General features: G+C 67.9%; 1 protein-coding gene across 1 annotated transcript; it reads right to left on the bottom strand.

Annotated features, from left to right (window-relative positions):
* Positions 1-3165: 3165 nt before the first annotated feature.
* Positions 3166-9950, bottom strand: RBBP8NL (RBBP8 N-terminal like). The gene is made up of 13 exons (XM_015596922.1): positions 9890-9950; positions 8861-8903; positions 8130-8225; positions 7691-7803; positions 7141-7213; positions 6543-6705; positions 6366-6440; positions 6018-6184; positions 4870-5581; positions 4511-4637; positions 3993-4063; positions 3754-3889; positions 3166-3284 (listed from the first exon to the last, which is right to left on the bottom strand). The coding sequence occupies exons 1-13, from the start codon at positions 9948-9950 to the stop codon at positions 3166-3168; spliced, it is 1956 nt and encodes a 651-aa protein (XP_015452408.1).
* Positions 9951-20943: the final 10993 nt, after the last annotated feature.

The following is a 20943-nucleotide window of genomic DNA, read 5'->3' on the forward strand; positions in this document are numbered from 1 at the left end:
CTGCGGGTTCGAGTCCCGCCTCGGCGTCTGGGCTCCCGCTGGGCCGCGCGTTCGTGGTCAGTGTCCGTCGAGTCTCCGTCTTAGGCTCCAGCGCACTTACTCTCTGGGGCGTGTGTCTGTGCCACCTGCCCTGTGGGACGCCCCTCAGTTTGCAGGGCTCCGAGAGGGCCGGCGGTGCCACTCCGCCTTCCTCACTGAAGAAGAGACCGAGGGTCTGAGCCCGGGATGGCAGGCGGGGCCAGTCCTGGGCCTTCAGCCCCAGACGGAGTCCTGCACTCTCCTCAGCGACGAAGTGACCTAGGCCGGTTCCCTCTTGTGCGCTCGGGTCCTTGACTTGACAGCGGGCGGCTTCATGCTCAGGGGCTGCCTTCCGGAGCCCGCCTGTGTCTGCAGCCACCTCTGTGCCACCCGCCCGCTCTGCCCAGCTTCCTGCCTGTGGCTTACTTATCTTTCGAGTGGGGACAGTGACTCCGACCGCAGGTGTCCTTGGGACATCGCCAGCGCTGGCGGCCGTTGGCTGGAAGCCGGGTCCTGGCCGTTAGGTGGTGCAGCTCGGCGAGCGCTTCTGCGCATAGCGCCCAGACGCAGCACACCTGTGCGGGCGTCCCTTGTGCAGGTGCCGAGTGGGCCGAGGGGCGACAGCTTCTGTCTGCGTGGAGGCGCGGGCATCCACGTGCATCAGCGAAATGGGGGTGAGTTTCTGGTCGCGAGTGGCATGAACAGTCATCACCATGATCATGCATCCCCGCCCCTTACCCCTCACCTCGGCATGTCCCCTCCTACTGACCTTCGTTTGCTGCCATCGCAGGCTTGCCCAGTGCCCAGTCTGTCCCCTTTCCTTTCCCTCTGCTCTTACGAACTGCCCACGAGGCTGTCCACCACCCAGGCAGGCGAGTCAGATGTGGATGGAGCACACGGATTCTGTTTTATTTGATTTCAGAAAAACCAAAGCAAACTTTGCCGGCTGGGAGACTTCCCGCGTGTGTGTGCGTGCACACACACACACACACACACACACACACGCCCCAGGTCCTCTCTTGGGAATTCAGTCCCTCTGGCTTCCCTGAGGGACTGCTGCGGTGAGCCAGGTGGGGAGCAGTGCCCCCCCCAGCCCCCGTTAGCCAGGCCTGTAGCCCCCCGGTGCCCCAGGCCCTGCCCAGCCCATTCACTGCCTTGCATTCTGCCTCTGCCCCAGGGGGGGCACTTTTCACGCATCACGTGCAGGAGTCTCGGGGTGGGGGTGGTGGTCTTAAATCCCGGCTCGGCGAGTGTGGGTGGGCCCGGGTTCCTGTTTGAGCTCCCCGCCCCCAGCGGTCTGAGACACGCCCTCCAAAGTGACAGTGGCCGAGGCGCAGAGTGTCCTGAGTGCTGAGGCTGGAATCCTGGATGAGCTGCCCTGCGGTCGTGCAGAGCGCCGACCAGTCGCCGCAGAAGTGGGGCCAGGGCCTCAGGGGTGTCGGTGAGGAGGGGCCGTGGGAGGGCCATGCAGTCCCCGTTCTGTTCCCCAAGGCCCTCCCCAGAGCACACCCTGTCTCTGTAACACTCTACTGGGTTTAATCCTGCTCTCCTGTAAGGGAGTGACCTCCCTGACCTTGGATGCAGTCAGGAGCCTCTTGAGTCACCTGCCCAGGCAGGTGAAGGCTGACCCAGACCTGCGGACCGCTCACACCATCCTTTACACCTTTATTCCCCCAGCGCCTGTTTGCAAGACTCCACCAGGGGGCGCCTGAGACCGCCCTCCGAAGCTCCACACGGTCAGGGGCGGGGCGGCCGGGTGCAGGGCCTGGGAGTCTGGGATGCCCGTGGAGTCTGGGCTGGTGGGAGGCGGGGGCCGCTGCCTGGGAAGGGATGCGGGTGCTCGGCTGGGGGGCAGCGCTGGGCGGGAGCCTGAGGCCCTCTTTCCCCGGTGTGTCCGAACTCCCGCTCCCCACAAGTCAGCGGACGCTGGGGAGAGTGTGCAGCCAGGGACCAGTCATCTCCGAGGTGGGTGGAGATAGAGGGGTTTGAGAGGCCAGCTGAAGACCCCCTCTCGGCCTTCCCAGCACCTCTGGATACAGCCGGGACCCAGCCAGGCGCCTGCCCCTGCGCCGGGCGGGCCGCTGGACTGCTGCTGCGGGCTGTGCCCCCCGCCCCCGCCCGCGGGCAGTTGGGGGAGCAGGTCCGGGTGGGGGCGGTGCCCCGGGCCGGCTCGCTGGGTCTCCGCTCAGCCGCTGTTGTGGGGTGACGGCTGCGGTCCTCGGGGTCCCTCGGGCTCCTGGGCCCTGGGCCGTTTTCTCCCTCAGGATGGCTTCTTGGAGGCTGTGGGGAGTGCAGAGGTGAGGCCAGGACACCTGGCGGTGGCCTCGTGGGTCCTCCCTCGAAGTGACACTGACTCCCGGAGAGGGGATGGGACTTGCCCGTGGAACCCTGACTCTGAGGCCCCTGGGGGCAGTCTCTGGGCACAGAAGCCCATGCTGGCAGAGGTGACTTGTCCTGACAGCAATGGACACTGCAGCCGTGTGGCCCCGCTGGAGGCAAGCCGTGGGAATTTGGTGGGAGGGCGGACTCTCTCCCCAGAGTGGACCCTGGCCCCCGTGCCTCCCTCGCTGCCCTGCAGGGGGCCTGGGGCATCTGGATAGCCCAAGCTGACCGGAAACGCTCTCAGAGTCCCCGAGACGCTGGCTGGGTGCCTCCATGGGCCCGCCTTCGGCTGGGGCCACAGGGGAGGGGCATCTGGTCCCCGGGACCCTCGCGGGCGGGACCTGCCAAGGCGCTGGGTGCAGGCCTGTCTCTGATGCGGGACAAGCTCCGGTTCTGCGTCCGAACCAGGCTGGAAGCCTGACCCCGAGGACCAGCCTGTGACCCTGGGCCAGCTCCCTCACCACTCCGTGTCTCGGTGTCCCCACCCGGGAACAGCGAGCTCCATCACCGGGCAGCTGTGGGCACCTCCCCACGGGTCACAAGATACAAGGGTGCCGCCGGCCACAGCCGGGCACGGGCCCTGTTCTCACTGACCGCCATGTGGGTGTTGTGGGGTGCAGTGCCTGATGGGGAGGCCGGCCCTGGGCTGGGTGCGAGGACGGGGTGGGCTAGGCTCAGAGTGCAGTGCGGGGACATCGGGCGCCCCTACAGGCCGTGCCCACCAGGGTGGTTTCCATATAGTGCCCAACAGGAAGTGCCTCGAAATCAGACAGGCGTGCTGGCCTCCTCCACCGCGGGCCTGAGCAAACACAGGCCGCGGTCACCTTCCTGGCAACAATGGCGCATTGTGGCGGCCACAGCCGGCCTGCCTGGTGGCAGGTCCGCTTGGACAAACAGAGAGTGGCGTCCATTATTAGCTCAGGTGTGCAGAGGCTTCTCAGGCACCTGGAGGCCTGGCCGGAGCTGCCTTTGTGGCCAGAGCAGGAAGTGGGGATGTCCTGATACCCTCAGGTCAGGCGCTACTCCTGCTGCCCTGCTGGGAGGGGCTGGGCCCACAGACACCACCCCCAGCAGCCCCCAGCCCGGGGGCTACACCCTCTGCTCCTCGTGTAAGGGTCCCAGAGACCCCATCCACTAGGTTGAAGGGGCTGGCCGGGCTGGCAGTGAGGGGCCCGGGGCCAGCACCCACCCAGGCCTGGCCCTGGGCCCCTCCTCCTGAGGGGCCGGCCTTGGGACAGCTTCCAGGGCTGGTGCCTGGGTTCCGAGCGGTCTGAGGGTGACATTCCCCAGTGGCCAGGAAGGTGGGTGGGCGGCCGGGGCTGCGGCACCCTCCATCCCGCCCGGGCCGCGTACCTTTGTCCCACGGGTCAGAGGACGAAACCCGCTTCCTCTTCTGCTGTGGGCTGAGCCCTCGCTCTGCGGTGCAGAAACACCTGGGCCCCTCGCCGGGAGTGCTCTGTGTGACCCCTGCCTTGGGGCTCAGGCCCACCTGAGGGGTGTGGGGGTGTGGTCAGGGCGAGCAGCCTCCCCCTGAGCCTGGGCAGTCCTGGGTGGCAGCCCCACCTACGAGAAGTGCATGGTTGGGGACCCACCTCACTGTCTGAGGAGTCTGGCTCATCCAGCTCGGCCGACACCGGCCATGGCCGCTCCGGCTTGCTGAGCTCTGCAGGACGCAGGGTGTGGGTCAGGCCAGGCGGGCGGCCGGGGGCTCCAGTGGGAGCGCAGGCCTCTGCTGCCCACCAGGCTAGGGCGAGTGGCACCAACTCCACAGGTGAGGACACTGAGGCACAGAGGGGCCGAGCCCAGGCCCAGAGCTCCAGCGCCCGCGCGGCGACCCCGCCAGCTGGAGCGTCCCCTGGCTCGGTCGCTGTGTAACGGGCAGCTCACTCCCGTCCCCGAGTCCTAATCACTAGGGTGCCCTCCCCTTCCCTGCCTGTGGCCAGAGACACGCCCGCCGGGCCCCTATCTCTTCTCTGGGTCTCGCCAGGGGTGCTAAGCCCGTGACCCAGGGTGTGGCCCGTCAGGCCCAGGGGGCTGAGCTGAGCCTTGGCACAGGTAATACCCAGAGGACACTGACCACCATGCCTCCCTCCCCGCTACTCATTCTTACCTGCGTGGCCATCAGCATCAGGCCTCTGTGGGTGGGGGGAAAGTTCTGGCCTCTCTCGGGACTCATCTTTCATCCGGCCTGGAGACGGCTGGCTGGGGTGGGGCCCCGGGAGAGGACGTGCGGGATCCTGGGAGGAAGTGAGTGAGTGGCTTGAATTCATCTGAGCTGACTGCCTTGCCCCACAACCCAGCCTGGGATACAGCCTGTGGGATCCTGGGTCAGCCATGTCCACTCTAGTGTGAATCAGGCAGCTAGGCTTTCTCACGGGGAACTGGCTGGTAGAGCAGCGGGAAGCATGAGCCCAGTGGACGCTGGCGAGGGCGGGGGCATGTGGAGGCAAGAACAAAACTGGGCCTCACCACGAGAGTGCGGGGCTCTTCCAGCTCTGCTGCTCTGGCCCCCTTGGAGCCATGGCTGCAACCCAAGGGTCCAGGCTGGGCAGGGGGCTCTGCTCCCTGGGGCGGCTCAGGACTGGGAGTGCGGGCAGCTTTGGGGCTGAGAGACCTCAGTCGGCCAGAGGGCTTGGGGGCATCCCGGCCCCGGCCCCACTCTGAGAGGTCCAGGGGCTTGTCTGGGCCATGGTCCTGTGTGGCTGTGACTGTCTTCCCGCTGGGCCCCGCCGGGCCTGTGGGCTGTGGAAGCCGCCCCCCGGGCAGGGCCACCCCGGCCGTCTCCCTCTCTGGGCCCTCAGAGTCAGAGCCGCCTGGGGGCGAGGTTGGCACCAGCCCCTGCCTGGGGGGGCCCCTCGGCCTGGCACTGCCAGCCCGTCCCCACGCCCGCAGCTGCTGGGCGAGGAGCAGCTGCAGCGCCCCCTCCAGCCGCGGGTCCCGCATGTCCGCCAGGTTGCCGGGCAGGCCCCCGGGGTCATCCCAGGCCTCTGCCTCCCCGGCCTTCGGGCTCTGGGTCCGGGAGCCATGGGGGCCCATGGTGGGGGCCCGGGGACTGCTGCTGCTGTGGGGACTCCGGAGGTGCAGGGACAGGTGGCGATTCAGGAGACAGAGGCGGTCAGCCTGGAGGGAGCCCTTCGGGGACTCGTCAGTCATGGCGGAGGGCCGGGTGGCCCGCAGGAAGCTGTGGGAGGTGTGGAGGGCCAAGGTCAGTGTCAGGGGCCCACGGTCAGCCCCCCTTCACAGGTGAGGACCTGGAGAGGTGAGGAGAGCCGCCCAGGTTGCAGGTAGGTGGGGCGAGGGTGGGCTCTGGAGGCCAGGCCACGTGCCCTGGCCCGTGGTGACCCGGGGCCTGGGCCTCTGCAGCCCCCCCACTTCTGGGCGTCGGCTGCTGCCTTCACCTGGAGCGCCCGGCCCCATCTCCTCCCCCCATATCCCCGGCCTCAGCCTGGCTGTTCGGGAGGTGTCCAGGTGGGAACTTCGCCACAGGCAAGGGAGGGCAGGGGCACCTGTAGGGACACCTGGGCTCTTGGCCCCTTGCCAAAAGGTGGGATCGGAGTTGGAGGGAGACAGGTGCTTGGCTGAGGCTGCTCGTGGTGGTGGCGGTGGCAGGGCCTCACCTGTCCAGGGGGAGGCTGTGCTCGCAAGGCGGGCTGGGCGGGCTGCTCCTGGCTGGCGGCAGCGGAGGTGTCCCGTTGGTGCAGCCCCGGTCGGCGGGGCAGGCCCGGGCCCCTGGCCTCACCACGGCGATGGTCCCGTGCAGCTGGTTGGCGATGCGCTGTGGGCTCTGCACAGGCGGGCGGGTCAGCCAGGGCGCAGCCGGCTGCCGCCCTCCGCCCTTGCTCCCTGAGACCTCGCGCAGGTCAAACGGGGCTCAGTGGTCCCTGCCCAGCAGAGGACCGGCACGTGACAGGAGGGGCCGGGCCTGCCTGGCGGAGGGGAGCGGGCTCAGGGTCCCTCGCCCTCACCATATCTGGGGCCCGAGGCTCAGGGAGGTTGGCGCCCGGGGAGGTTTTAGCCACTGGAGACGTCCTGTACCCCAACTTTTCTGTGGGAGGAGAAGCAGTGGCTGGTGGCTCGGCCCCCCAGGACGGAGGGCTCCTCGGTCCTGCAGTGCCCGGCCTCCCGGCCTCCGTTGTCCCCACAGCCTCCTCTCCCCGTGGGCCTGTACCTGAGTGGTCGTCCTCGGCGCCCTCCTGGCCTCCCAGCAGCTTCTCGGTGACAGCCTTCCGGGCACCAGGGGAGGGGAGCAGCAGGGGTGGGGGTGTGTCCAAGGCGTCCTCCCTGCCCTGGGGTTGGGGCCTGTCTCTGGAGGGAAGAGGGTTCGAGGGCAGTGTCCTGGAGACGATCGGGAAGGCCAGGCCACCACTGAGGGGTCCCAGGTGACCCAGAGAGGCAGCTTTCTGGACACTGCCCGAGATCCTGCCATCGTGGCTCCCACAGCAGGGCCGAGCCATGCTTGCTGTCCTTCTCAAGCACGCATGTCCCGGTGTCAGAGCTGCTGCGGTGCTGGGGACCCGGCCTTGGTCCCCGGGAGTCCCCTGGGCTCCTGTCCCTTCAAAGGGTCCTGTGCTTGTCACTACGGGAGGTCAGGAGTCGGCTCCATGGCAAACGACCTGTGGGACCTGAAGCCCAGGGCTGGGCCAGCCTCCCCCGGGGCCCCGTGGACGTGTGGCAGGCACCTGCTATGGGCGGGGCTTGGGGGGCTGGGGTGCTCGGGCCCCTGGCGCCTTCCCCACTCACCCTGGGCCCCGGAGCCGGGTCACCTCCTGCTTCAAGGTCTCATTCTCTTCCTGCAGCCGGGTCATCTCGTTGGCTGCAAAAGTCACTGCTTAGTGAAGGACGCGGTGAGGGGGGTGGGGCGGGGGGTCCTCCCAGCCCTGGAGAAGTCTCCGTCCTTGCCCTGCCCCGAGCGCCCCTAAATGCTCGCTGTCTGAGGGATGTGGTTGTGAAGACAGTGCCGGCCCCAGGGCTGTGGAAAGTGACAGACTCCCCACCGGAGGCTTGTCCCTGGGGCGTCACGTCATTGGGCGGGACCGGCAGGACTTCATCATGGAGAGAAGGGAGTCGAAGCTCTGGGAGGGCAGGGACACCCCCAGCCCAGGTGGCCGACATGCGAGGGACAAGCCGGGGCCCCCCGGGGGCTTTGCGCCATCTGTCTGTGAATGGGGGTGTGGGGTGCCCACCCGACAGCAGCATTGCCTTCTCCCCTTTCCCTGAGACCCCATGTCAGGTGAGCAGGCCCTGGGGTCACCGGCCCCCACAGGAGGGGTCGGCGAGGTGCAGAGCTCACTGAGGACAAAGACGTGCTGCAGGCTCTGGACGAGGGAGCTCTCAAACTCCTGCTGTTTCTTCCGGGCCAACTCCTGGGTGACCGAGCAGCGGTCACAGAGGCCGGCCCGCAGCCTGCGGGGTTGGGGGGAGGCAAGAGGCTGCTCTGAGGGGGAGACTGAGGCCCACGGAGGGGGGGCTGGGCCCGTCCAGGACGTACCCTCGACTGTGTTCCGGGAAGCCCCGCCCCGTCCCTGACCCACTCAGTCTGGGAAGGAGCCTTGAACAGCAGTTTATTTAAGGCTCTGAGAAGTCCTGCGGTGGGGGGGGCGGGGAACTGCCTGGCTCGCCCCGCCCCGGAGCCTCCAGGGCGGGGTCTCCGTCCCCACTCATCCTCCTGCCGCCCGCCCGCCCCCACCGGCAGGAGCCGGGAGCGTGGCGCAGGTGGCGCTCCCGCTCACCTGTTCTCCAGCACCCGCACATTCTCCTTCAGAGCCTTCTGCTGCTCCCTGAGCTGCTGGTTCTTGGCGCACAGCTCCTCCACTCGCCGGGCCTCCCTGTGGGAGATGCACCAGGTGGGTGGCGGGCCCTCCCCTGGTCCTGGGAGGGGTCCTGTGGGGCCGGTGCCCTGGGGACTTCCCTGTGAAGGGGACCTTGCGAGGGCAATGCTTGACCCAGCACACCCGAGCGCACGCTCGAGCCCCCGGGTGACTTCTGTCTCATCTACTCGTCCTGCTACAGAACTGCAGCCCGTCAGGGATGTGGGGACACGGGGACATGGGGACACGGGGGCACGGAGACACAGGGACACGGGGACACAGGGGCATGGGGGCAGGGGAGCACGGGGGCACGGGGTCACGGGGGCACGGGGACACGGGGACATGGGGGACCCGCTTGCCGCAGGACTCCAAGTCTCAGATGGATGTGCCTGATGGTCGTCACGGACGCCGCCCGTGCCCCAGGGGCCCGCCCAGCCCTGAGAGGGTGTCCATTCACTCTGTGGCCGTGGGGTCCAGCCCTGGCTCCGCCAGCCACTCGAGGCACGATGTGGACCGGCCATGCTCCCAGCCCCGCCCAGCCAAGCCTCTGCTTCCCCTTGCGTGTTATGGGTGGTAGCACCCTGGGGTGTCAGGGGTGAAGTGAGCTGCCATCCCCATCTTTCCCCACTGGGCCAGGGCCTGTCCCGACTCACCGGCACCTCTCTGAGTTGAGTTCCAAAAGCTTGTTCTGCAGGCCTGGAGGGATGGGGAAGGGGCGGGGTACTTCCTGTCCCTCTCCAGTCCGCCACCCTGTGCCCAAGTCCCCTCACTGGCTCCCCGAGGCCCCCTCACAAAGTGGGCTCCCAGTTTCGGGGCTGCCTGGGACCACCGGTCTGGGCCGGCATCTCTCCTCCCTGGGGGCTCTGGCCCTGGCGTCCTTCTGAAGATTGGGGCCCCGAAGCTGAGAGTGACCAGCCACCTGGCTAACTCCTGAGAGGGAGGGTTTTTGGGGTGCAGCTAGAGTTGAAATGAAATGGGCTCCTGGGGGAGACGCCAGCAGAGTGCCAGCTGCCACCTCACTGTGGTCCGCTGGGGCTCTTTAGCCCAAGCAGCCCCCCGCCTCCCTGGGTCTCTGGGGAGGTGAGCCAGGCCCTTGGGCCCTCAGGAGTGTGTGGGAGCGCTGTGGGAAGCTCTCGGGAGGGTCTGGCCCAGCGCTGGAGCACAGGGCATGAGAGGCTCCAGCCCTGTTCCCTGTAGGGAACTGGACGGGCATGTGGCTGGGGACAGAGCTCGGCCCGGGTGTCCTGGAGGGGAGCAGAGAATTTCAGCTCAATGCCCTGGAATGCCTCTGATGGGACCCCTGGACCCATGTGTCCACTTCCCAGAGGCGGGCAGCCTCGCTTCTGGGGACTCCGAGACCCGGAGACCCCGCCCTGGGTGAGGGGCCCATCTCAGCCGGATTTCTGGACTCTGTGCGACGAGGCCCAGGCTTTTACTTCCACTCCGACGTGGGGTGACCCTCGGGAGACGCCCTGTAGGGCCCCACTGAGGGGTGCTGGCTGGGGCCAGGCACCTGCCGCATGGGTCAGTACTGCCTTCTGGGTTTGATGAAAGTTGGAGGTGACATGTGGGAACACCTCAGCCTGGCCTTGGTCCTTAGACCGTCCGTCCAGGTGAGAGCCGCCTGTGGAGATGCACGACAGCCCGCCGCGGCCCCCCCGACCCTGCCACACGGCACTCACTCAGGACCTCCCTCTCGTGGATGTCCCTCAGCCTGTTCAGTGACTCCATGAAGCTCTCCATGGCTCCCACGCCCGGCCCAGGCCCCCGGTGCCGGGGTGCAGCCCTACTGCCCCTCCGTTTCCAGCCTGTGGAGCAGAAGGTGGGGGGAGGGGTGACGTCGGCTTGGGAACGGCCGTGGGCTGCAGGGTCTGGCCCCCAGCCACCCTCTGGAGAGGAGATGGTTGCCCATTCCCGTGCCGTGCTGTTGGGGGGAGTTCTGCCTTGTGTCCACCCCGCACTGCCCCCACTGGGTCATGTCCGCACAGGGGACCCAGCGGGCTGTCTCCGCTGCAGGGGACTTGGAGGGGAGGATGGGCAGGCGCGTCCCCTTGGTCTCTATGCCCTAGTCCAGTCCTCACAGCGAGGCCGGTCCCTGAAGCTGCCAGCCCCTGCTCGGCGCAGGGGTCACCACGGCACGTGCGATGTGCGCTCGCGGGCCCCCAGCTGGAGACACCCGTGCCCCCACAGCCGTGGTCACGAGCCACGGCGCGGTCACACGGGAAGACCGCCAGCGGGGCATGCCAGGCCCAGGTGCGCGGGGCCGGATGCGCGGCGTGGGGCCGCGGGTCGCGGGCTATCTGGACGCTGGTCGGCCAGCGACCGTGGGCACCGCGGTGATGGAGATCCGCCAGCCTTCCCCCGCGGTCAGGGTCCCTTTCTGTGTCTGTTTGACGCCCATGACACATTCACATGTAGCTGAGAGCTGCTCCGGGAGCCGCACAACCCCCCGTGTGGCTTTGCCGAGCGCCAGCCCCTTCGCGCTGCCCTCTCTCCCTGTTGCGGTGGCCGCAGCGCCCGTCTGGGTCTCCTGGGCACACGTGTGCTCCATGTGGGGTCCTGCGGGGGGCGGGGCTCAGCCCAGGGGCAGCTGGCCTCGGTCCTTGTGGCAGACCGCTGTGGTGGGTATACGTGGGTTCCGAGGCCACAAGTACCCTCCGCCACCGCCCTGTGGGACCTTCTGTGGCCATTTTCGCTGGAGAGACGGAGAAGCAGAGCTTGGAGCAGATGGTGCCCGCCCCGTGACGGGGCTGGGAGCGGACCCAAACCTCACAGAGCCAGAGCAGCACGCAGTCGCCAGGCAGACCTCGCCAGTCGTCATGGCCATCACTGCCATCCTGTCAGGACCCTGCTCACCGAGGCCCCGCCCTGATGGCAGCCCCCCTGCCCCCTCCGACACCATGGCTTCGAGGCCACCAGGCAGCCCTGGTTCCTTCACCCAGGCCAGAATGAAAGGGCCACGTGTGCACGCGCGTGTGTGTGTGTATGGCCTGAACACTCCCCCTCACAGCCTTCCAGGCCTCTCTGAGACCCCGCCTGCCTGGAGAGGTCCGGGCTGCGGCTGCTCTGCCCCTCCCCTCACCTGCCCCCCTCTCTCCTCTTGCAGATTGGCCCTGGGCCTGGGAGGCCGGGCCACAGCTCAGGGGACGTGGCCGGCCTAGCCAGCAGTGGCCCGGGGCGCCCATTACACACTCTGTGAGCCCAACGCTGGTTGCAGCCTGCAGAGCCCTTCTGAGAGACTCTGCCTTCCAGTTCCTTCCGTCAGGACGGGGCCCGCCAGCTGCTGGGGCCTCCGCGGCTCAGACCTGTGTGCAGGGCCCGCTCACTCAGTCAGGCTGGGCTCCGTCTTGGGCTGGGCTCCGTCTCGGGCTGGGCAGTGTGCGTGTGTGCGTGCTCCATGTGCGGTGGTGTGTGTGTGCGTGTGTGCATGTGTGTGCTCCACACGCGGTGGTGTGTGTACATGTGCTCCATGTGTGGTGGTATGTGCAGCTGTGTGTGTGTGCGAGCTCCATGTGCGGTGGTGTGTGTATGCGTGTGTGCAGGTGCGTGCTCCACACGTGGTGGTGTGTGTACATGTGCTCCATGCGTGGTGGTGTGTGCAGGTGCGTGCTCCACGCATGGTGGTGTGTGTACATGTGCTCCATGCGTGGTGTGTGTGCAGCTGTGTGTGTGTGCGTGCTCCATGAGTGGTGGTGTGTGCATGTGCTCCCTGCGTGGTGCTGTGTGTTTGTGTGTGTGTTGGTGGTGCTGTGTGTGTCTGTGTGTGTGTGTTGGTGGTGCTGTGCATCTGTGTGCGTGTTGGTGGTGCTGTGTGTGTCTGTGTGTGTGTTGGTGGTGCTGTGTGTGTCTGTGTGTGTGTCTGTGTGTGTGTTGGTGGTGCTGAGGCCCCAGTGTCCCTTTCCCCGGTGCCCGCCTCGGGTCCTAGTAGCTGTGGATGTGAGTTTTGACCCCGGCCCGCATTTACTGAGGCTGAGCCAAGCCCCCCCGTCAGCACCGCAGGGCTGGGGTCTGCTGCCGGCCCCCTCGTGTGGACGAGGGCCTGGGCCCCAATTCTCACAGAGGGCAGAGCGGGTCCCGCCCTGCCAGCCTGGGGCCTTTCTCTTCCCTTCTGGGTCTCCCCTCCTGGTCAGGGGGAGGTGGCGCCTCCTGGTCCTCCTCGTGAGAAACTGGGGGGCGCCAGACCCCACAGACAGATGGCCAGGCCCCTGGCACTCCTGACCCCTCCCCTCCTGGCACCCCACACTGACCCCTCAGCAGCGACTGTTGGCTTGCCTTCCACGGACACCCAGAATCTCATCTTTCCCCCCTCCAACATGTGTGCCCCTGCCCGAGCCCCCAGGGGACCGCCCCCAGGGGACCACCCCCAGGGGACCGCCACCAGGCCACAGAGCATCACCTGGGCCACTGCATCTGCTCTCGTCCTCCACCTGCCCCACCAGGATGCACTCTGCTGGCCCTCGAAACCTCTGCTCAGACCCCCTGGGCCCCATCCCAGGGCCGTGCCTGAATCCTGCTATGGCCACCTGAGGGGACCCGTGTGTTCCGCATTTCAAAGGTTGCCCCGAAGACAGAAGCATGGGTGGAGAAGCCCCCAAAGACCAGCTGCCAAATGGAGGGAAAGGCTCCTCCCCCTGCCCCATTGCCATCGCCAGCGACACTGCAGGGCGGAGCCAGACCTGAAAGCCAGTCTGCTTTGCATTCACACCCGCCAGGTGCCAGGCGCTGCAGAGGCATGACTGCTCTGGGCTCTTGCAAGTGGGGGTGGCAGGTGCCCCGGGGGTGCTGTAACTGAGGGGAGCAGGCCCTGTGACCCCAAAAGAAGCCAGGAGCCAGGCGAGCACAGCGCTGGGGCTGCACAGGGAAGCAGAAAGTGCGTCCTCAAACCCGGGGTCAAGAGTGGGGGCACCGGGGAAGCCTCAACTTCCTCGTGGAGGACGGAGCCCGGCTGGAGGACAGAGCGCGGTCCTGTGTCCTGCGGGGTCGGCGGAGCCGGAGCCGGCAGGGCAGGGCAGCTTGGGCGCAGTGGAGGGCGGGGCTCCCTGAACCCGTTTCTCAGACCCGCCTGGGCTCTGGGACATGCAGAGTGCTGGCTGTGGAAGCGGGGGTGCCGCTCGGTGGCTCCGTGCCAGGGGCATGAGGGCTCTGGGAATGCGGGGGCTCGGGAGAGTCCCCGTCTCCGGGTCAGCTGACCTTGCAGGTTGGGAGAGAAGATGCTGAGTTCAGAGGCCGGGGGAGGCCAGGGCGTGAGTTCAGAGGCCACCACCAACACCGTCACCACAGCCCGTAACCGACCACACTGCAGAGACCATCCTCCAGGTGGGGAAACTGAGGCCCAAGGAGGTCACATCATGCCCCCGGCCGCCCAGGGGGATGGGGGCAGAGTCTGAGCTCAGTCCTGGGGCTGCGCCCTCGCCCTGGGGACGTGTCCGGTGGCCCTGCTCTGCTGGTTGTGCCAGCCTCGATGCTGCAGCGGGGCCCTGGGCGGTAAGACTCCGAGCCGGCCTCCTGGGGCCGGCGGGCGAGGAGGGCCCGGGAGAGCCTGAGTCGCGGCACCTGAAGTTCCACCCCAACCCGCCCGACAGGTGGCTCTTCCCCCGAGAGAGAGCCGCGGTGGCCGGGCTGCGGGCCAGGCTGACGCTCATGAAGGAGCCGCCCATGGGAGCCCAAGGCGCCTGGGCCCGGGAGAGACCGTGCGGGCTCTGGGCCTGAGCGAGAGGCAGGCGCTGCTCCCGACGGGGTCGCGCGGTGCCCTCCGTGGGCCCCACCCCCGGGCTCCTCTCTGCCCTGAGCTGCCCCGCCGGCTGTCTGGCTGCTCCTCCGGCATCCCCATGGGGCGGTGGGACACGCTCCCCTGCACGCTGGGCAGGGAGCAGCATGGACAGGGGCACCATGGCAGGACTGGCTGGAAGCCGAGCTGGAAGGGGTGCTCCTGCTGGGAGCCCCTTGTTCCCAGGGAGGCCCAGGGCCACCCAGCCGGTGGGCAGTGCAGTGAGGATGGCGTGACTTTCCAGAAGGGCAGGTGACAGAAACGCTTTTGGCCAAGGCAAAGAGGACAGAGTCAGGCTCCTGGGGCAGCCCTCTGTCCCCGTGGCTTCCCTCCTGGAGTGTGGGAAGGGCTGGGAAGGGCGGGGAGGTGGCCGGAGGTGCCCCCCGGCTGGGGTGAGGTCTGCGTGTGCCGGTGCTCTTGGGGAGAAGCTGGTGGCGGTGGGCGGAAAGGGCCCACATCACAGGCCTCTGCCAGGGGCTCAGCGGGTCAGCTCTGTTTGCCAGGAGTGCCAGGGCAGCTGGGCGACTGGGGGTTCAGGCAGCTCTGAAGGCGAGGTGGGCTCTCCCCAGGCCTGGGCGCCTCTGGGCAGAGGTGCCAGGGCCCGGGCTGAGGGCTGAGGGCTGAGGGCTGCGGCAGGGCCTCGGGGGGTCCGTGCACAGGAGAGGTGGCCTGAGTTGCCCACTGGGGTAGGGGTGGGAGCTTAGAGTCCCCGGACAGGCCCAGGGGTTCCCCGGTCCTCGCGCTCTGACCCCTGGGCCGGAAGGCCTTGGCTGGGGCTGAGCCCCTGGAAGGAGCAGGTGGGAGGGAAGGGTCAGCCACGCCGGTGCCGCTGCCCACCGGCCACTTGGCCTGGGCGGCGTCAGCCTGGGTGGAGATTAAAGGCGTGGGGTCCGAGCCAAAAGCCAACAGCCCCAGGGTGACCTCTGTCCCGCCCTTATCCTCTGCGCAGACTTGGGCAAGTGGCTCTGCCTCTTGGATCCTCAGTGTCCGGAGTGACGCCTGTCCAGGTGAGGCCTCTCTGGGTCACACGTACTCAGCCCGGTGCCCAGCTGGTCAGTAAGTACAGGCGGAGACCCTGCGTCCACCGGTGGCCCCCTAGCACCTCCCTCATACGAGACCCCCAGGGGCCGGCAGCGCTGCTCACGAGCACCTGCCTCTCCCGACCTCTCCCGACCGGTTCAAGTCCTGTTGCCACAGAGACTCTTTGCGGGAGGACAAGACCCACCCCTGCCCCCGTCTTGGTGGCCGTGCCCAGGGCAGGTGCCGTTTGGCTCCCGTGCACAGGGGGCACCGAGGCACTAGCTGTGGCCCCCGGCCTGGGCCAGGCACCATCTGGCTGAGCAAAGCAACGGCGGTGTGTGGGGCCCCCAGGGCTCCTCACCCCCGGCCACCTCCTCCGGCGAGGCCACTGCGGCCACTGCGGCCACCGCAGCCCCAGTGCCAGAGAGCTGCGCCTTCCCTGCCATCGGCCTCTCTGCCTGTCCATCCGCCCGCCTGCCACACAGCTCTGACGGCGCAGTGGACGCCATCCCCCAAGTGCCCACTGCGCCCAGCGAGGTGCCTGGACTGTGGGCACTGAGATGGCCCCAGAGCTCCGCCGAGGGACGAGTGTGCAGAGGTTGCCTGCCATGCTGGCTGTGCCTGCGCCTGGGGCCAGCACACCGCCCGCCCACGGAGCCCTCGCAGCTGAGCATCTGCGGAGCTACCTGCCCGGCTCAGCACAGAGTGGCCTTCTGAGGGGGTGGCCGCTGCCCCATCTGCACATTCAGGCCCTGAGGCTCGAGGCAGGGAAGAGGCTCATCCGCGCCTCTGTCCACCCTCCATGGGCCCTCTGTGGTGACGGACAGTCGCACGCCTGGCCGAGCCCCAGGGTCCCTGTGCACGCAGCAGATGGTGGTGCGCCCTGCCCCGTGCTCAGGGCTCTGTGCCACTACGTGCTGGCGGGACGCCTCGAACACCGCTGTGCTCCAGCGACCGGCCCACTGACGGTGTCGGGGGCCGGCCTGGGGGCACCCACGTGCCAGGCACTGGCAGGGCGGCCCATGCAATGACACGCTCGGCCTCGGAGTGGCCCTGGCAACCCCGTTTATAGACGAGGAACTGAGGCTTACAGCAATGTCATCTGTTATGGTCACCGGCTCACGAGGGCACGGCCAGGGGAGAAACGGCCTCCTGGCGGCCTCCGGGGCCAGTTCAGGGTGGCAGGCTGTGTCCAGACACGTGGCCCTGCGGGGTGGTGTCCTACGTCTGCCACAGACACAGACCCATGACATTCGTACACACACGATGCCCACAGCCACACAACCAGAGGCAGCGGGACCCTGACACCACCTGACACGCAGGCACCACGCCCGGCTTGCCGCCCTCGGCCGCCTGTCCCGTGTGCGCACAGCGCTGCACAGCCCGGGGAGCTGCATACGCATGGGCATGCACACGTGTGTGTCCCCCGTGCGCGTGCACGCGAGCACAGGAACGAGGCGGGCACGCGCTCTTGGGCGGGCGGAGGCGTCGCTCTGTGGCTCAGGTAACCACAGGCCATGCAACCTGCCTCGCTGTGGATGGGCAGCTGCGCCCCGAGGCCTGGCTGGGGGCGGCCAGCAGGAGCCGTGGCCGAGCAGGAGCCGTGGCCCCCAGGAACCGTTTTCACTGACTCCTCTGCGACACCAAGCCGAGTGCGGCCGTGTCCCACAGTGCCCGGCGCTGAGCTGTGGGCTCTGTGCCATGCACCACCCCCCATGGCTGCACCCCTTCTGCCCCGCGAGGGTCTAGCAGAGGGGCAGGTCCGAGATGGAGCACTGGCTACAAGCCGTTTCTGGCGCCCCCAGACCCTCGCCAGACGACGAAGGCTTCCTGGTCAGCTGAGCCAGGACCAGTCTTGCCTCTGCACCCAGGCCCAAAAAGCCCCCGGGGCTCCTCTCCCACTGGGCTCCCTGGACCTGGTGTCCTGGAGCAGGGGGCTGCACCCCTCTTGCCAGCCCGGCCAGCCTGCCTCCTGCCCCCCGGCCCCCTGCCCAGCGAGCAGAGGCTGGGGCTCCCACCTCTGTGGCGAGCACCCCGACAGCGACCCCAGGCCCGCCCCTGCCCCCACTGCTGGAGCTGCCCAGCCTTGGGGTCCCCCAGGTACTCACATGGCCCCTCGCCCGCCTCGACCTGACCCGACCCGCAGACCCTGCCGATCCCGAGCTCCTGACCGCTCCGCAGAGGTAGGAGCAGCAGTGTGAACTTGCACAGGCAACAAGGGATTTTGGCCAAACCCGCTTGACAGGTTCTGGGTTCTCTAGGCCAGGAGCAGAGGGAGGCAGGGGCAGCCCGAAGCCGCCCAACGGGTTCTGCCGTCCTGGAAAGTGGCAGAACAGGTCGGTCTGAACCCGCACAGAGAGGGGATTGTTCCCAGCGCCTCTGGCCAGGTAGCAGGGAGGATCCGGACCTCACGCTGAAGGACACGGGGCGGGCAGGAGGTCGGTCACCTGAGGGCACAGGTGGGCGCAGGGCCCCTCCTGCCGCATTGCCCGCCTTGGCGGGCTGGCCTTTCTGGCCTCGGTCTCCCGGCCTGCACGCCGGGGATGGAGCGCTGTCCTGGCCCTGTCAGAGCTCGGTAACCGGAAACCCGTGGCTGCTGCGGGAAGCGGCCGGGCTGGGTCTGCAGGGTGCCCTGCCCAGTGCCGGCCCCTCTGGCCTCTCGGAGGAGCAGGCAGGCCTGTGGGTGGCCCAGGTGGGGGCCGCCCCTGGGGTCTCAGGCGGGTTGGGGGTGCCCAGTGGGGCTGGGCTCAGGGGGCTCTGCAGGGGGCGTCATGGTTTCCCGATTCTCTGCATGGTGACATTGTAGCACTCCGTGGCTGGCGGCTGTCCCTGTGTGCCCGGCCCCACACCCTCCTCCATAACCCCCCAAAGTCCCGGGGTCCCCGACGGCCCCACATCTCCTTCACCCCTCCCCCACACCCCTTCCCCGGCCCCCTTCCCCGCATCCCTGTCCTCCGTCTGCTCAGGAGGGCTCGGGGCTCAGGGCTCAGACGAGGACCCGGGCTCCAGGCCAGCTGCCCCGGCGAGGTCCCGGACGAACTTCCTGCTCCCGGTGCGTCCCCTGCCAGCCGCCGGCTGCAGGTGGCCCAGCCCAGGGCTCTCCGGACAGGTGGTGGTCGGCCAGGCACTGGACTCGGGGCGTCTGCTTTGCGAGGCCCCCGGCTGGGCCCTTGGTGAGGGGTGTCGGCGTGCTGCTGGATGCATGTTCGCGTGTGCACCGCACGAGATGGTGGCCGTGGCGCGTGGGCACAGCCCGGTGTGTGAGGACCTCCCCACGGCTCCCCTCAGGCTCACGCACTCCGCCCCAGACGTGTGCAGACACTGAATGCGTGGCGTTCACGCGTGCCTTCACGCACACAAGTGCCCGCTGAGTGCCGCACAGGTCAGCCGACGTGCGGCCAGCCCGCTGAGGTCCCGCTGCTCCTCTGCCGTGGGCCCAGCCAGGGTGCAGGCGGGACGGGGGACACAGCGACCTTAGCTGGCGCCTGCTGTGTTCGCTGGGCAGCTGTTTTCTGCGCACCCACTGTGCACAGGCCCTGGCTGTACGGGACGGAGGTCCCCGTTCACCCGCCGCGTGCGGATCCGGGTGGTAGCGATCGTCCTGGGCAAGGGAGCTGGTGCCTGTGCTGACGGGAAGGGGGAGCGGTGGGCCGTGATGGGGGGCCTCAGACCCACGTGGGGTGCAGGAGGCGTCCCTTTGAGACCTGAGGGAGCAGAAGGCCAGGAGGGAGACACAGTGGGGAACAGAGGATGTGAAGCCACCTGGCTGGAGAGTGTGTGTGTGGGGGGTGAGAGGGGCCAGGGGCCAGGTGGCATCATGGGGCCAGTGAGCGGCTGGAGGGACACCAGGCAGACATGCTGGGCCTCTGGGAGCCTCGAGCAGAGGAAGGAGCGAGGGCGGAGCAGGGCGCAGCGGCCCGCGGGGGAGGCTCAGTGCCGGCCGCTGCCCTCCGTCTGGCTGCCACCCACTGGTCCCCCCGTGTGGGCAGCCGTCCAAGGACCACCGTGTGGCAGACGGCACTCAGTGGGCGCTCTCTGAAGTGACCCAAACTCATCCGTGACCCAAAGGCAGAGGCTCCTACTTTGCAGAATCGCAGCGAAGACTGAATGACACCCTATCCTGCGTGCGTGTGTGCGTGTGTGTGCGTGCTTGCGTGCGTGTGTGCGCGTGTGTGCGTGTGTGCGTGCTTGTGTGCGTGCATGTGCGTGCTTGCGTGCGTGCACGTGTGTGCGTGTGTGCGTGCTTGCGTGCGTGCGTGTATGTGTGTGTGTGCGCACGCACGCACATGTCCATTCACCCCATGTTTGTCGGAGCCCCGGGAGCCGGGTGTCGGGGGGACTGGGACGCTTCAACCAGGCAGCGCCCGTCCAGGCTCATGGTGACCACCGAGAAGACACCGCGGACCCCACTTCACCGCCCCGCAGAGTCTGGTGTTGGAGCTGCTCCCTGCAGGACCTTCAGCCGGAGACCAGGCGGAGAGCGCTGGGCAGGGGCAGCCCCCTCACACCCGAGGGGCTGGGGCTTGGAGCCTGGGGTGGCCTCCTGAGCCCCCCAGTGCCTGTTCCCGGGGACAGCTGGAGGTAAAATGCCGGCCGGGTGAGGCCTCTCCCCTGTGGTGGGAGGGCTGGAAGATAAGGCTTCAAAGGCATCTGCTAACGCACCTTTAGGAGCCGCCTGTCCCACTGCTGTTTGTGTTACTGGATTGATAGATGGGGGTGTGGGCAGCGACCAGGCCCAGCAGCACCACATCCCTGGCTGCCAGATAAATGGGTCACTTATTAATATGGCCCTGCAGAGCGGGCCCTCGGGGCGGGGCGGGGGGGGCGAGGCTGCCCTCTGTGATGTCTGCGGCCTGTCCCCCCCCTCCCCGCAGAAGGCTCTGGATGCTCTGACCAGGGAGGGCTTCCTGACGGCCGGGACTGTGTGCCCAGCCTGGGCCAGGCTGCAGCTGGGGCGGGGAGGAGCAGGTGTGGGCCTGGCCTGGGCAGTGGGAGGGAGAGGGGGCCCAGGGATATCCTGGGGGACAAGGGGAAGCACCCCTCAACCCGCCCTTCACGTGGCCTTCACAGTAGGCACCCTGCTTTTGCCTATTTTTAAAATTACTTTTCTTGATAATGCCAGAACCGCGAAGGATCTGGCACCGTGCAGAGCACGAAGACGTCACGAGTGAGGCCAAAGTCTCCTTTCACCGTCACCCGTCACCCCCTCCGGGGCGACCTCTGCTCGGGCCGCCCGTGTTCCCCGCCAGAACTCCCTCCGCGGAGCCACCTATCTGCCTGTGCGTTTTCACCGTCGCAAAGCGTGCACTTCGGGGGGCGCGTTCCACTCACCAGCCAGTGAGCGCGTCACAGCTCTCGGTCCCCAGACACTTCCGTCACCCCGGAGGGAGGCCCCGCACTCAGCAGCTGCGGCTCCCTGTGCACGGCCCCCCACGCGCTGCCTCCTCTGGACACTTCCTGTGCGTGGAACCTCGTCATCCTGGGTTTGGTTTCTGAGCACCACGGGTTTGGTTTCCCCGGGGGGCGGGGGTGCCCGTGCTTCGGTCCTTTTCGGGGCTGAGTACTACTCCGTCACGCGCATGGGCCTCACGGTCTTCCTCCTTCATCTGCTGAGGGGACTGGGGCTGTCTCCACCTTCCGGCCACTGGGACAGCCCTGCAGCGAGGGTCCGTGCATGAGCTTTTGGACGAACACCTGTTCCGGGTCCCTCGGGCGCCTCCTTGGCTTTGGAAGTGATGGGTCATCTGCTAACTGCTAACTGAGGAGCTGCCGGAGGCTTCGGAATTTAAAAAAACCCTCAGACGATTTAAGCAGGCAGCGAACGAGGGCCTCTGCTCGCCTTCAGGACCCCGGCGGTGGAGTCCTCAGGTGCCTGTCACAACCCGCTGTGGGGAACCCTGGGGCGGAGGAGGAGCCAGCATGCAGGGACCTCAGGGGACAGAGCTCGGG

Source organism: Pteropus alecto, unplaced genomic scaffold (genome assembly GCF_000325575.1).
Source record: "Pteropus alecto unplaced genomic scaffold, ASM32557v1 scaffold45, whole genome shotgun sequence".
Classification (NCBI taxonomy): domain Eukaryota; kingdom Metazoa; phylum Chordata; class Mammalia; order Chiroptera; family Pteropodidae; genus Pteropus; species Pteropus alecto.

Bases quoted from the DNA above. Each gene is read 5' to 3' on its own strand.
- RBBP8NL (XM_015596922.1), bottom strand. From the start codon at position 9,950: ATGGAGAGCTTCATGGAGTCACTGAACAGGCTGAGGGACATCCACGAG. The intron at 6,441-6,542 runs GTGGGGACAACG...CCCACAGAAAAG, and splicing joins GCCCACGGGGAGAGGAGGCT to TTGGGGTACAGGACGTCTCC. The intron at 4,064-4,510 runs GTAAGAATGAGT...TGCGTCCTGCAG, and splicing joins TGATGCTGATGGCCACGCAG to AGCTCAGCAAGCCGGAGCGG.